General features: G+C 37.1%; 1 protein-coding gene across 3 annotated transcripts; it reads left to right on the top strand.

The window, feature by feature from the left end:
• Positions 1-3108: 3108 nt before the first annotated feature.
• Positions 3109-16457, top strand: geko (olfaction protein geko). Of its 3 annotated transcripts, none has more exons than XM_011499282.1 (4): positions 3109-3258; positions 5408-5644; positions 8641-8773; positions 16052-16457. In XM_011499282.1, the coding sequence occupies exons 2-4, from the start codon at positions 5425-5427 to the stop codon at positions 16221-16223; spliced, it is 525 nt and encodes a 174-aa protein (XP_011497584.1). In that variant the 5' UTR covers positions 3109-3258; positions 5408-5424; the 3' UTR covers positions 16224-16457. The 3 variants fall into 3 exon arrangements, with proteins under 3 accessions (XP_011497584.1, XP_011497585.1, XP_011497586.1); XM_011499283.1 differs by lacking the exon at positions 3109-3258 and adding an exon at positions 4422-4642; XM_011499284.1 differs by lacking the exon at positions 3109-3258 and adding an exon at positions 4879-4897.
• Positions 16458-17101: the final 644 nt, after the last annotated feature.

Raw genomic sequence — 17101 nt, 5'->3', positions numbered from 1 at the left:
CCTTATCTTTGTAAATTGATTTTACATAAATTTGCCTTTTACTGGTCAATTATTGTTTACTTTCATCGCTAAATTTTAGTAATTACAATTGCGAATCTTTTTTTTTTCTTCTTCTTCATAAATATAATCGTATTATTAAGCCTTAAATATATTTTGTTGCGTTGTCAGTTCATATAATTATTTTAATCTTCTTAACAAGAGTATTAAGACTTCTTTATAGAAACACGTTATGATTTGCAAATCCAATAACTGAGAAACATTACGCAACATTAGTAAATATCAATAATTCACTTACAACATTTAGAAATTCCAGCTCTAGTTCCCCGACGCAATATACCGCGCAGCGCAAACATTTGACCGTATTTATCGAACTTAATTAATTATTCAGTAAAAACGAGGCTAATGAAATAGATAACATAGGCCACCTGTACACTACACGTCAAATGCATCGAGTACATTGTAATGAAGATCCACTACAGAATCATAATTACATTGATTTGAAGTCTGCCTTGTAAGCGAAGGAGAACGTAAGGTTCATTCGTTAAAGCTTCATATTAAAAAAAGAAAGAAAAAAAATTGATAGAATAACAATAGGCAAAATGGCTTGAAAAATGAAACTTTCTCGCATAAAGGAACAATGAGATTTTAAATAGAACTTTACCTAACAACGCAGTTGGATTTCAATTGTGAGCGTGGGGCACAACCCGACTAGTGAATCCCCGATATCTTTGTCTTTCATCTCGTCGTCAAATGTCTTTCACTCTCGCTGCGCTCTGCAGGGCGTACGATCGATCGCCCGAAAAAATCGGGCAACGAACCGGCCGACGATGGAACGACAGTCGAAGTGTCGAGGGGATACTGCGTGCCGATTACGATCTTGGCCTTTCCGATCTCTCGATAGCCCTTAGACGACATCGGACCTGTCAGCCAAAGTGAACTGTATTAACACGAGGCGAAGGAACCGAGGAACACAGGTGCAAGGGGTTAATAGACGATGGGCAGGTTCATTCGTGATGGTAGGTAGGGGGTTTGACGGACTAAATGTGGGATCGTGGAGCAAGAGGTTTTTTTGTCTTTATAAGAAATTTCCTTAGGCGTTTAACGGAAATTTTGCTTTACAATAAATTCTCTGCGAAATACGAATAAAAGCGGCACGAGACGAGACAGAGTGCAGGATACAACGAGCGTCCCCGACTGACGTCAAAAAACCGTTCAAAAGTCCGCCTGAAAGGAATCAATTGCGTAATGAAGGCCACCAATGACAAACAACCAACAAAACACATTTATCTTCGTGAAAATTCTTTAAAAATCTCAATTGAACTTGTTAAATTAATAATATGATCTATATCTGAGAATTATTTAACAAGCGTTGCTTATTCTTCGAAAACACATTTTTATTCGTTTAATATTTCGAGTATTATGTTGACAAAATATTCTTCTCATAATTCCTGTAGTATTTTATGTATTGGAGAGAAGCGAAGAAGCGAGAAATCCTAAAGATCACATATTTGAAATATGCAAATCCATTCCTCTGAAATATAACAATTCGATGTAAAAGGCATTCATTGGGTAGTTTAATATTAGCATACAATAAGCTTTCTTTTCAGTTGAAAATATTTTTAAAAAGATTAACAATAACAACCTGTTAATAAAAATATTATTGGTTATCCTTTATTCTGGTGCTTATAAATATGAGTACGTATGTGAAATTTATTAAACAGGGGCTCAGCACAATTGTCAAATGCTATAAATGAAAAAAATTTCTCTCGAAATCCACGCTATCTAATGATTATTCTTCTTTTTATAATAAATAAATAAATAAAAATAGTATTGAATGCACTCGTCTCGGTCTAAAAATATTTCCGATTATTTTATATAAAGATATTTTATTTTAATGTAGCACTATTCTAAATAATAAAGTGAACTAATAATGTGAAATCAAGTCTCGTACAAGATCATTAACATCTAATAATATATTATTGCGAAGAAAAGAAAAGAAAGAAAAATTAATCGAAACCACTTATCGGTCCAATTCATAAATGTAACTCTATATTATTAAAAATATTACCACAATTGCTTTTATTGTTGTTCGATTTATTGATTATTGTTATTATTTCTTTCCGAAACATTAAAGTTCAAGATTATAAAAGGTATATAAGATGAAACAAAAGAGTTCATTCTTGAATTGAAAGAACAATAACATAATATGTACAATTGTAATCGGATCTTTCTTCATAATTATTCAACGCTCGTTATTTAGATGATCTGATTGTAGTAATTTATTTAACATTTTCTAAGCAGCCTCTTATTCTAAAAGCATTCATAATTAATTTTAATTAAAATACTTACTTTACCGTCCAACGAATTTGAATATAATGAAAATTATTGCTTGGCCGATAGCATTGGGATGCCGTATTAGGTCAGCATGACAATTAAAAAGTCGCGTGTACAATAATTTTCAGTATTTCGCAAAATTCATAGTATAACGTTTATTAAGAGAATAAAAGCATTGCTCGATTGAAATTCTAATATCGAAGCGCGATATTTTTAAACACAGCTGAATCACGGTAGCTTAATAAATTACTTGCTCAGCAAATAACGAGCCTCGAGCTTCGCAAACTTCTATACGCGGCCATTGCCACATCAATGCAATAGTTAAAATATTTTAATATGACAAAAAAAAAAGAAAGAAAAAAAAAATCATTAAAAATAAATATTCAAGGCATCGATAATTCAATAATTATTTAATTTTATTTTAACGATTCTCTTCCTTCAATTATAAACCCGCATCATGCACAATGGAAGATATAAGTTAATGGAGAGTGAAAGTGTCGTCAAACTAGCGGAGAATCCAGTCATTTACGAAAGTGGATTTTTTTACTCCAATTTAGGAGATCGTCGGCTCTTTCTCATCACTTGAGATTATCGTTACGAGACGGACGCAAAACGATCGCCAGGGCAAATGCCGATCTATCTCAACCATACGGGCGTTTATCAAACGGCGAGCAGCGACGCCTTTCTCGGCTGCACTCTTGAATAATCCGGCGGCCGAGCGGTGGCCGCTCGTCGAGACTTTCACCGGGCAGCCGCCCGCACGAGGCGAGACGGCACCGGGCATACATTCGCAGTCATTCGACGGCGGAGTCGCGAGATCGCCGACGCCTAAGCTCCCGGTCAACGGCAGCCAAGACGTTCGCTCGTGGCAGCGAGTACGAGGACACGCGTCCAAGGTCTTTCCGAAGAAAGTGAAATGGAAAAGTGAGCCAAAGTCGCTGTTGCCGTTGTTGCTGCTGCTGTTGCTGCTGTTGCTGTTGCTACTGTTGCTGCTGTTGCTGCTGTTGCTGCTGTTACCGCGGTTGCTGCTGTTGCTGCTATTGCTGCTACTACTGGTAGTGGTGGTGGTTGTGGTGGCAGCAGTGATGGCGGCAGTGGTAACGGCAGTGTTAACGGCAGTGGTAGCGGCAGTGGTGGTGGTGGTAGTGCTGGTGGTGCTGGTGCTGGTGCTGGTGCTGGTGCCTCGTCGCTCGCAAACGCGACACCGTCGATACTTCCCGTCGACGAGCGCGACCTCGCCTTGGTTGTCACCAGCGTGTCTCCAGTAGCCACGAGGTCCCGATCCGAGTGGCGCTCCGAGGACGTTGGGTTCGTTGCTGCGAATCGGGTCCCCGTCGTAAATATTCTTAGACAGTGCACTTAACGGATGATGCAAAAAGATTAAAGAGGGCCCCGCCAACGAGCGCTCGAAAGTAAAAGTTGTTACGTGCCGCTGCTACTTTTTCTTTTCGAATCCAAGATGACGCAAACACGGGTGCGCGAGGGGCAGCGGACGATTTTCTCTTTCTTATGGGATTATGGCAATGGGACCGTTAATTTCGTTCTTCAGCCTTATTATGATTATGCCATCGTCAATTATAAATGCGAGAAAAGCTTATCGCTAGTAAGCAGGCAGCCAGCCGGGGACGTACGCTGGAGTTTCCCAGCGTCTTCGCATTAACCTCGTAACCTTTTGCATCCTTGGCTTCCTCGCATATCCGCGAGCCGAGGCGCGTTACCGTGGAAACGCCCGTGGTAGTCGCGTACCAGCGCAACTGGGTTGCGCATTTTGTAACAGCACCGAGCTGACAAAGAAAAGTTGTATGTCTGGTGCGCTGTCATTTCCCATTCCCAAAGGCTTCGAGGAGCTTGGACGGGGGGCATTGCGAAAGAGAGCGCACGACGCGCGCTAAACGTAGCTACGGAATTGGACGCAAAGAGTACCATTAAACGATTAGCTCGCCGTTTTATGTTTAAGGTGCCATTGAAATCCTTGAATCGGCCATTATGCGTAATGTTAAATAAATTGCGAGAGCAGGGCGTTCGAGGAGCAAAGTTCATTAATTTGTGTATGGATGAGGTGTGCGCGGACGGCTGCGGAGACCTTGGATTGCCGAGTGGCGGCTGGCGGCGTGGCCGTAGCCGCGAGGTGAGCGGAGAGAAATACAGGAAGCCAAAGAAAGTGGAAGTGGAAAGAGAGTGAGAGTGAAGGCTTCGGCCGGGAGCACGCAATACCAGCGGCGCCGGTACCACTCGAAAGGTTCCTGAGGCAAACTCCGGCCAGCCACAAGCGGCCAGCCTGCGAATTCTTACCTGCGCTTTTCACGAGGTGATCGCGCGCCACTTTTCCTTACTCGGTCCGCGACCGCGCTGCCGAGCACCAACTCAACCCAGCCGAAAACTCCTTTCCCCGTGCGCGAATCGAGCAAGGCGGCGGGACGTCGACGTCTTTCGAAGAAATACGGTGAACGAGGATTTCGCGTGGCTAGCTGGATGCGACCCTTTTACACTACGGTGAGCGATTTTACGATTAAACGGGACTTGACAAAAACCACGTTTATCATGGGGCGATGAAAAGAGAAAGGTAAGCGTACAAAATTGTAGCTTTGCGTAACTTCTCCTAGGCCACACTCGCCGAGGTTATGTTTACGTCTTTCTCGAATAACGCGCTACGAGTAGCGTCTCTTGATTTTCTCTTGTTTTTGTTTTTGTTTTTATTTTTGTTTTTGTGTGCGTGTGCGTGAGCGTGTGGGTGCGCGTGTGTATGGGTGCGTCATGCGGGCATTCTATTAGGGATTATAATGCTTGCATTGACGCTCGATTCTCGTTGTCACATGAAAACTCGGCTAAGCCCGTAAAAACTTATACAGTCGCTCCTGGTTCACCGTAGTATTGGCATTCTGCGTACGATGCAACGGTTAACGAACGACTCGCTTGACCCGAAATCGATACCCCACGAGTACAGCAGAAAAATCCACGTGAAATCGAGCCGAGCGTTACATAATACAGTGCGCGACCGCGTTGGCTCGAGCTCAAATACCGCGGCCACAGTGCGCCGACCGGAATTAATTCGAGACGACGTTACACTCCCCAGGCACGAGTAGCTCAAGGATGTTGGACACGAGCACCGTACGCCTAGTGATACTCCTGGGTATGTTTCTGGTCTTCGCCGGGGATCACGGCACGCTAATAACGTCGCTCTGGAGCAGCGGCGCCGAGGGCAACCGGACCGAGGCACTGAAGAAGATGCCGGAGGGTCCGCCTAACAAGGGCCCCCACCTCGACTGGATGGTCTACGCCGCGACGCAAAAGAGCCTGGAAACGGAAAACGGTAGGATGGTACTCGGACGCGGAGGCTTTGGACGAGCGAGTCGCGACGGTCAACGGCTGCTGATGACGATTATTTTCATGCGGCTCATGACTGACGCATTGACGGCTACGCGACTCGGCTGCCCGAAACACTCGGTACCGATTTACGGGCGTAGTGCACTGTCGGACGGGTGAACGACGGCCGCTCCCGGACGTACGGTGCAGCTGGTGCACGGGAAGCCGATTTATCGCGACAGCTCGCGGCCTATACGATTTTGTCCCACGTCGGCAGTTTGCGCATTTTTACGCTTTTAACATCATCGTCGTCGCGGACTATTGACGCTGTGTTGACGGGTCGATCGCAGTCATCGATGATCCACAACCAAGACGTGATATCCTTAACTTTATACGTTCATTATAAACTTAATATTTGCAGAAACGTGAAACGCGATCTCACGTACCGAGGTCACTATTAGCAAGAGTCATTTGAACGTTTATACTCGAAGTAATAGATATCGTGAAGTTTGAACAAATTATGTTAAATTATTTTCATACCCATGCTATATTGTAGCATCGAGTAACGCGTAAAATTCCAACTAAGTCACATAATATAAAAGTATAATAATTTTAAATGTTAAGTGACGCTGGCATATTTTGAAGTTCGTGAGACGAACAAACTGAGACGAAATTTGAAGGCATCTTGACAGATGCTCTGTTACTTGAAGTTAAACTAGCGTTTCTGATGCGGCACGCGTTTCTTCATATTATTAATTGAAATTTAATCTTTACATTTTTCCCGAATATTGGCAAATAGCATTGAAATTTTAAATAATTGTATTATATTATTTTTAAACGTTTTTCGCAATTTTCAGCTCGTAAACGAATGAAATAATTGTCTCGCTGCTTACCTTCTTGTTGTTTTAGAATTTTTATTGTTATTCAAGCATTATAGATAACACAAAATGAACGATGTTACATGAAATTTCGCTATTACTTCGTTCGGATATCATAATATTCGAATTCGAATATCATAATATTCGATATTATGAGATTAGTGAATATTTTATCAATAAACTTGAAGTTGAAGTAATTATTCCATCATAGAATAGTATTGAAAAATATTTGCTTTATACTATTACGAATATCGTAAAATTGGTTGAAAATTATTGATTGATCATTAATACGAATAAAATTTCATTTTATAAAAAAGTTGTAACATTGCAAAATATACTTTAAATAAGATGATTTACTCGATTGAGCGATACAAGATCAATAATTAATATCGATGTCATAAGCTTATAAAACTCAGGCTTCTTCGACAATAATAATGAATTTCATTTATTAATGAATATTTTATCGTCAGTCGTGACATTTTTATCTTAAGAAACTGTATTACAAGTTTGTCTTACTAACTCTTCTTATTATCACTCCAATCACACATACAACTCTGTATAAAATCTGTCTAATAATCAATTATCGATTAACTGCAATAATTAGTTGTAATAATGACGATATATACGTATATATATAGAACTTACTATCCAATCCACTTACGCCAATTGAATGATAAAATACAATATACATAGAATGTTAACATATAAATAATTATGTAATAATGTAGTGGTCTGCTCATTTATATTCGTTTAAATCATTTTTTTGTTCTCTATTATGTCTTTCTGTTTTGTTGTTCCATTCACGACGATTCACTAATCGATAATAAATAACGAGTGGACACGAAGTATCAGTGATTTTAATCATACAATTAATACAAATAATTTCCATTGGTATTTACAACTACATGTATTATTTATTGCTTACTTTCGGCTTTTGCTTTTGCAGATTGCGTGAAAGTGTAACACAAGTGTAAACGTTTTATTCTATGCAAGAGCCTCGTTGACTAATGTTCTTACCGATTTAGACGTATTTGCTCGCGATCCTTATAAAGCTGTCGAAATAGAGCGATGAGTTTCGCATTTGAAATACAAGCGGAGAAATAATTTGGAATGTCACAATAGCTGAATTGCAACGGGAACGAATACGCGCTTACTAAAGCCTTCATTACTTAAAGTAGTATGTATTTATGCAAATATATTATAATTTTGATTTAAAAACGGATTGATCGCGGATTCCAATGAAATGGCAAATGCAAATGAAGACTTAATGCAATTTCAATTTATTTGATTTTCCACAACGGAATGATATACAGTGGCTCGAATAAGAAGAATGAATGAAAAATAAAAATTCAAAATTTTAAATTCAAAATTAAAAAATTAAGTGACATTGTTGCACGGTAATACGAATTTCAATCGCACGGATGAATTTGTCGACTACGGCAATGATTATTACAATTGTGTAAATAGCTTGATAAGCGGGTACGCCATAGAAAATTATTATTTAATCGAAGGGACTAAAAACCGCCAGGCAATCTCGTCCTCTTATTCTTATATTTGAAATTCAAATGCATCAAACGAAATGCCACTGTTCACTGCCTAATCTTAATTAATACTCGCCTAAGTTTCATGGGAAATGCCCATTTCCATTGGAAAGCATTCGATTAATTTCAGTGAGCACGATATCATAGGATAAGTAATTTATCAGAAACTTTTAAAATCTACTATTTTGCTGATAAAACGAGGTGTGCGTTTGCGCCGAGCGTAAAATTTCGTCATATTCGAAAATCCGATCATCCCAGTGGAATTGAGTTATACTTTTGCAAGTCGAAGCCAGACTCGCTCTATCGACGTAACAATGAATGAAACTTTCGACTTACTAGACCGTTTTAACCTTCACAAGCAGACGTGACTACGATGCCGACACGCAAGTACCCCATATATGATACATACATATACATATATATATATATATATATATATATATATATATATATTTATTTATTTATTTGGCACGAGCCGCGTACGACTTTAGCCAATCTTAAAACAAATGTCGAATCCTCGTGCTCGAGGCGCGTGGGCGCGCTAATCGAAGTTTTAATATTTCATTTGTCATTACTGCTCGCAGCAATCACGAGGCGCGCCAAGATGATGACGACAATCAAGACGGCCTGTCTGCCAAAACTCATTTGCGAGCTGTCATCTGTCGCGCACCAGAACCAGCTAAGCGAAATGGAGCGCTCGCTCCTGAACTTAATCAGGTAACATGAATTTTCATTAGCCGGGTTAATTTGCTCGCGCGCCCTTCACTCTTACGCCCGATGACGCGCTTTTCAAAATCATCCGCGAAACGATGCTCTCGCGAGTCGACTTGCCTTAGCTTCGCCAATATTATTAATTTCCTCCCTCGCGATGCACCGAATTATTATTAAGGCTTTGCGTTCGCAAGAAAATCGATTGCGCTCGTCGTTCGATTTTCTCGGTTACGCCTAGTGCGCGACAATTTTATTTCATCGTTTTGTCCTCTGTGCGAAACTGCCAGTTGCTGTCTGTCGATCGATTGCTTTATTCAAGTTTTAAGGCCGATGTCTGCATTATATCTTAGCTCCTACCCTTTCTTTCATTAGTTTTGCAACAATGGGCTTGGAATTGACAAAGTTATGGCAAGCAAATGCCATCGAGTTACAATTCCTTAATGATTGAAATTCAAATTGAATTTTTTTTCTCTTTTTTTTTCATTTTTTTTTTTTTTTGTTTTTGCCAAATTACTGGCCGTGTTTATTTTATAATTAACAAGTTTATTTATATTTTTAGAAACGCTTACCCGCATTGCTTTCTTCCTTGAAGCTAATAAATTGAGCAAAAATAGGCTTTCAATTGCAAACCGAACTTTAACTTATACTTAGTGTACTTTCACAACTTTCCCCGCCTTAAAGTGCTTGGAAAATTTTTATACTCGCTTTTAAACTCAATAAATGTCTTTTTTCGCATTCGCTGCATCTATACAATTGATTATAATAATAATAATAATAATAATAAATTTAATGAAAATTCAACGTACATTCCATTTTAATAATAAATTACTTTTCTGATTTCGTACTGAAACTTCACATAATGTTAATGTGAGTATTAAATTTTTCATTTACATTTTAATAAAATCATGGATATCAATGTCACATCTTATTTATAAGCTATAAACATTGCCTATAAAAATTGTTTAAAATTTGGCGAACCAGCCGACTATCATTGAAACTCTTGGAGTTTATATAACTTCAAACTTAATATATAACTTCAATAATCTACATACAAATTGTATTATTATTCTTATATATATGCAAATTGCAAATATAACTTTGAAGAGATATTTATTAAATTAATGAGAAATACCGTATTATTTACAACAATGCATTAATAAGCACAATGAAATAGTTATTTTATTAACATCAAATGAATTAGCTTTCTATCAAATAAATAACGTATATAAGAAGATATATAAAAGCAACAAAAAAAAAAAACAAAAAAAAAAAAAAAAAATTAACTGCATTCTTAGCACAGAAGCCTCATATTTTTATCTTATTATTCTTTTCACTGAATAAAAGATCAGCATGAAATTATTTAATGAATACGAAATTCTAAATATAAATATACATTAAATTGAGTATAATATTGATTAATACGTAAGATATAAATTTCTAATTCATTCAAGATCCTAATTAGTGAATTAACGAAACTTGCAAAAATGAAATATTATCATATACATATGTATACAATTGTATAAAAAAAAATTAAATTATATATTTTATGTAAGTATGTGTACAAATACTATATATGATATATGAAAAAGTAAAAATTTTAATCAATAATTTATTAAATAAATTATTAATCAGTTCATATTGTTATGTAATATAGTGAATGATGTCCGTATAATGAATAATGTAAAAAATATTATCTACCTATATTATATTCGATCCTAGAAATAAAATAAAATTAAAAAAATAAACGATCGCGAAAATATAATCATTAAAAGTACTTTGTTAAAAATATAAGATTATGGAAAATTATATGTTTGATTCTATTAATCGAGTGAACTTGTTGTTTATATAATTTGAATGGAGATGAATAACGACGATATAAATATTTAATATACTGTATAATAAATTTTCTTTTCTTCATATCTTATGGCATAAACTGTAATTATTTATCTTTTTAATTAATTATAATGCAAGTCATTTGTAATGTAGATTATGTACAATTAATTGTTAAAAAGCTAGAATATAAAATGCATTATAACTTGATGTTTATTATTACTGGACTAACTCATATAATTTCATCAATAATGACAATTCAGATTAAATCAAAAGTTCATCCGCGATTTCTATAACAGATATACGAGAATATATTGATTGAATACTCAAATTCGTCATAAATATTATCTAGTGGGCTGGTCAGAAATATTGGTTTTGCGTGCACATTTCACATTGCTCAAAATACAAAATTTGAAAACACTAATTTCGGCAGATAATAGTATAGTAACACTTAACGAGCTTTTGTTTCGGATGGGAGGGGTGGGGGTAGAGGCGAAACATATGGAAAACAAGTCGAGTAGCCGATGAAAATTGGATAACGCGTAGTGAGTGGGCCGGACATCGCGGTCGGGAAATTGTAATTTTCACTCGCGTTCGCAAAATAGTAAAATTTCGGATTATATGGAGACTCAGCGGACGGTAACGCGATAATCGAGCTATGCAACGATATATTGGACCGCGCAAATAATCAAGCGATGCCCAAGTTGGCTCATATATTCCAATATGAGCCGCCGACCACATCATTTTCATTTATCATTGGTCCGCGCAAAATAACGGACGCGATTATCCGCGTTTGAAAAATAGTTCTGGGGCTCATGCGAGCATCCATTTGACTCTCGACAATCGACTTTCATTGCGCTAAAGCCGCGGACAATGATAATACAATATTTTCGTATCTAACGAGCAGTGTCTCGATAATAATCGATTTGCAGAAATGTGAATAACTCAAACGCATTACTCCACTCCATACGTTCTTTCCAGCCCTTTAACACGAGCGATTATTCGCCTTTGTATTGTTAACCGCAATTAAAATTGATCTTTTAATGAGTATTATTTTTTTTTATAATCTACGAAAAATTGTGTATAAATGGTAAATTTTTCCCTTCCCTGACTAATTTATTTATGCATATACAGAGATATATTGATTTGATAGTTGATTATTGATTTATATTAAATTTGATATATTGATAGTTTGTCGATTATGTATAATATCAACAACAACAACAACAATAACAACAACAACAACAACAACAACAACAACAACAACAACAAAAATCGGCTAACAAGCATTTATTACGGCGTTTCCAATATATAATATTGACAAGCATTTCTAATTTAAGTGTCAAACGAAATTCAAATCGTATTTAAACTGCGCATTAAAAATTCTACAAAGTGACTTATCGAACTAATTTAAAATGCTTTAAATTCTCGATTAAATTAAAATTGTCTATACACCATTTCAATTTCAAATATTTTAAATAAATGGGAAAATACCGAATTTTCCGCGTGATGTATAATGACGATATACCAAATGAATTCGAAGCAGTCGAATATTATAATTATATTGAATGCGAGATGTCTTTGGAGCGAGAAACCGGTTTGGCGAAAGTAAAAACTGGATTGTTACATAAGCACACGACTACCAGAAACACTTGGCGTCGCATCAATGAATATTTTCGTCGGTCAATTCGTCCTGTTAACATCATTCCCTTCGCCACATTATATAATTTTCAAACTTTCTCCAATGCTGCTTATTGCGCTCGAACAAATTTTGTCACCGAATCTATTAAATAATGTTAAAGTGCGATGCTGCAAGTTAATTTTATTATCATCACTCCACGCACATTGTTGAATCAAATTCGTTGTTTTCAATTCGAATTAGAAAATAAATTCGAATAAAATAACGTATTATTTTCTATACGGTGTATTTTCATTATTTTGAACATTATTCATGGGTATGGCATTTAAATAAACGTTTTATTAATGCATATATTCATAATTTACTGAAGTAATTAACTATATTAATAATTGTTTGGATAATTTTGGAATAATCGAAAGAGAAAAAATAATTTACGATATTACTGGCGTTCTGTCTGACCTTAAAGCCGGTAAATCAAGTATTTATGAAAAAAAAAAAACACCAAGGAAAGTTAAGTTCTTCAACTCAAGAAAATTGATTTTCAATAAACAACAATTAAACTGCTATTTTATATTTAACAATTATTCAAAGAATTTCTTTAATAATGAGCAATGAATAATCTTTTAACAGATCTACGTAATTAATTAATATCATATAATGATGTAGAAGATAGAGTTCAAGAAAATTATTTGAACTTGTAATAAATTTTAAATAAATTATAACGAAATTTATCTATACACTTTGTTAGCTAAAGTATAATAATAAAGTACGTAAATTTCAAATTAATTAAAATTACAATTCGAGCACAATTAAATTTAAAGTTTATCATCGCATACTAATAAGAAATATTATTATTATTCTTATTATTGTTATTGATGCGATAATTACGACCGGTGCTTGTTATTAAAACGCAATTCATTAAATTAAGTGTGCCAGTAAGTAAATTTTTAATTATTAGAATTTATTGTGGATATGTCTTTGGCCAATTGTCTGTTGCTTTTCGTGACGTATAGATTCACGCGCACTGTGTAATGTTCGAAGAGCCCGTGATCTATAACGATATACAGCTCGTTATTTTCATTCCATCACTTTATGATTAATTCAATAAAAGTATATTCGACTGCCATAACATTGACCATAAGATTATATTCATTGGTCAGCGTCAATTTGTCTCATTTGCTAATGGAGAATGAAAAATAAATCGAAATCCATCACAGCCGTCGAATTCACCTAAATTCAAATTGGTAGCCGAGCAAAGGACGCGGCGTAATCAATTCAACTCACGTAGATCCTTTCGATGGTTGCAAGCACATCCCTTATTCGAGAAAACTAAAGGGATTGCAGTACATCATGAAAACGAATCAATAAACATCGAGCGTAAATTGAAAGACATTACTCCTTGTTCAGATAAAAAGCATTTATGCCTCCCTCCGTCTGTCTTTCTCGCGCCAGTTCATCATGAAGGAGCTGAACACAGTGGCTGAAAAGCAATCGAATGGACAGTTTAACTCGCGGAGTTGAAGAAGGAAGACTAAGGAGAGCGCGCCCGAATGCTTAATGTCCCGGAAAGTTTCGAGCTTTATATTTACTTTTACGCGAGCGTAAACGCAAACGCTAACGCGCCCAACTTTATTGGGCGCATCGCGCGCACTTTCGAGTTAAACCGATCAAGATGGAAAAAGCTAAAAAGGCTCTGGACGACGACGACGACGACGACGACGACGACGACGACGACGACGACGACGACGACGACGACGACGACGACGACGACGACGACGACGACGACGACGACGACGACGACGACGACGACGACGACGACGACGACGACGACGACGACGACGACGACGACGACGACGACGACGACGACGACGACGACGACGACGACGACGACGACGACGACGACGACGACGACGACGACGACGATGACGACGACGACACGTGACGGAACCGTTGTCGTTTCGATCCTCCTTTCCTTCCCTTCTACTCCATTTCTTCTTCTTAGTCGTTTTTTTCTTTTTTCTTTTTTTTTTTTTTTTTATCTCCATCGTCGCTTCGTCTTCCTCTTCCTGCCGTCGAAGAGCACTTTTGCGCTCGCGGGGATTACAGGAGTTTCGCGGCGTCTCTCCTTTCGATCTTAACTTGCCGATGTGAGACGCGTATAACTCGACGTGTACGTACAACCCTTAGCTACGTACATGCGCATAGAGAGTCACGCGCACACGCCTCAGTGAGATTATACCTTGAATTTAGTATCATATTCTGGAAGTTTCGAATGAAAGAAGTAAGATGAGTCGAAAAGTCTGTAAAACCATGACTCTTACCGGGCTATACGACGGCTGAAGTTTTTATCTCGGTGATATTGGAGTAATGCTTTTTTTAAATTAAATATCACCAAAGTTTCTAATTAAGCACAATATTCGAAATACATACAATAGATTGCTAATTCGTCGATAGCACCTGAATTACAATAAAGATAATAAATGAAGCAAAATAAGGGTCTAATTTATAAGCAATATGTTCTTTTAATATAAAGTTGAATTTTCGTTTGTACAGTGCTTAACATTACTTAAAATACACGGGATATCTTTCGCGTTTTATCGTAGAAATAAAATTCCCGTGAATACGCGTGTGATTACCGTAAGAAATTGTAGGCATTTTTTTATAGGTCATCTATTCAACCTTACGTAATTGGCTGTGATGAATATTTCATATGTTCATGTTAATATAAATTCTTTTTCAACAGATGTACTATTACAATATCGATTTATTTAAGCATGATTAATTTATGACGTAAAGATAGAGAGACAATGATACAATGTATTATTCAATTGCTTAAGTACAATCAAATTATTATCCTACAAAGTACAATAAATTACTTATTCGCCCAATAAATGCCTCGGAACATTAAAACAGTATTTACTTACTTATCTAATCAATTACAATCCACGATTAAGAAACTATAAATGTTTTAATTATCAACTTGCTTTTATTTTAATAATAGGGCATACTATTCCACCGCATATACAAAAATCCATCTAATACATATACTACTTTCACGCTTTGGCGAATAACAAATTATTAAACGTGCACAGTGCAGCATATGACCGCTAACCATCGCCTCTCAACGCGTCCCTTTCATCGACGACGTAAGTCATCCACGGCGTCCACTTTTCTTTTGTTCTTTTTTCATTTTTTTTTTCTTTTCACGTAACGAGAGTAAAACCAGCACACCATCATCCCTAACAATGATAAATAATAAATTGCGTAATAAGCGCGCCGATAATAATGAAAGATCACAAGCCAACTATTTAAAGGCCAATCGGTTAAACGGCCACCGCCGACACTCCCGAAGCATCTAATGCTCCTCGACTAAAATGCCCATCCTTTGATATTCATAGAAACATAATAATAGTGCGTGTTAGCAAAACGAAGGAAAAATAACGCGGCGGCGGCGGCGGCACGCAAGCCGGCCATTATCGGCCGTTGTGCAAAATCATGGCCCCGCGCGTATCGGGCCGGTAATTACACTCGCGCGGTAAATTGCCGAGGCGTAATGAGCGTCGCTGCCGATACGCATTATGAAAGTAAAAGGAGAGTAGGCCTTGGCTCGGTTACAACGCAACGGTTCATTGCGTCCTCGTCAACCTTTTCGTCGTCGTCGTCGTCGTCGTCATTGTTGTTCTTGTTGTTGTTGTTGTTGTTGCTGTTGCTGTTGTTATTGTTGTTGTTTCTGCTGCTATCGCCGCCATCGCCGTCATCGCCGCTGTTTTTCCATTTGGCATGCCAGTGTAGTGTAAAAGTGACTCGTTGCGCAGGGACACGACACTGGACAACGTCGCCGAGGTCGCCTCAAAGTACCACTACGCCGCGCACATGGGACAGCTGATATCGGGCATCGAGGGCCAGGGCTGCCAAAACTTCTACCCCACCTGTCCGCTCTCCGGCGCCAACATTCTCAAAATGATGAAGAAAATTCGGCCACACTGAGACCCCGAGGGACGCCCACGCCTCGGGATTCGGATGCACTTTAATGCGAGAGACGCTGTCCGCGTGTCTGTGATATAACATTCTTAATTGTCAGCGACGAAGCCAACCAACCCATACTTACGTCAACAAGCATCCCTGTATATATTAGTGATCTGCCTTGCTTTCTGTATATACCTCCAGAGACCATAGACGTTAAATTTAGAATTTCGATGCTAGTCGAAAGCCATTCGCTCTTATCTTATCTTCTTATGCGCGACTGAATTGCTCGATTATATTTCGATTGTATGACTTTCCTTTAAAATATAAAAAAAAAAAGAAAAAAAAAACAACGTCGAGATATGTAATTATTATGGTTTTTGGATATGTACGCTACAGATTGTTGGACTTGCAATGCGAACGTTCTTTACGAACATTTGAGAAGGTCTTTTGTACAATATGAAAGTATCCATTGTCAAGCGATAAAAATGTATTACAAGTTTGTTTATTCAGATATTACTAAAAGTAAAAACAAAATTTTCCCACACCAGTGAAACATTTCCATTGGATTTAAGTGCGGTGGATGGAAGAGAAAGTACGATAATTTTTAAACAAACAAAAGAGAATTTATATATATATATATATATATATATATATATATATATATATATATAAATTTGTAATCACCATGTACATATAATAAGTAATAATACAAAAGTAATACAATATAATAATAAAAATAAATAAAAATAATGTTTATAAATAAATTATTTACTCATATGATATATGTTTCTTTATTACATGCAATTATACAATGTTATGGAAGATTATCATCGTACAATAATCCATTATTCGCACAATTATACTTAGCTAATACATAATTTGAAAGAAATCCAAAGTAT

This window comes from Ceratosolen solmsi, unplaced genomic scaffold, assembly GCF_000503995.2.
Source record: "Ceratosolen solmsi marchali unplaced genomic scaffold, CerSol_1.0 scaffold2, whole genome shotgun sequence".
Taxonomy (NCBI): domain Eukaryota; kingdom Metazoa; phylum Arthropoda; class Insecta; order Hymenoptera; family Agaonidae; genus Ceratosolen; species Ceratosolen solmsi.
This window is presented reverse-complemented; position numbering and strand designations above follow the sequence as displayed.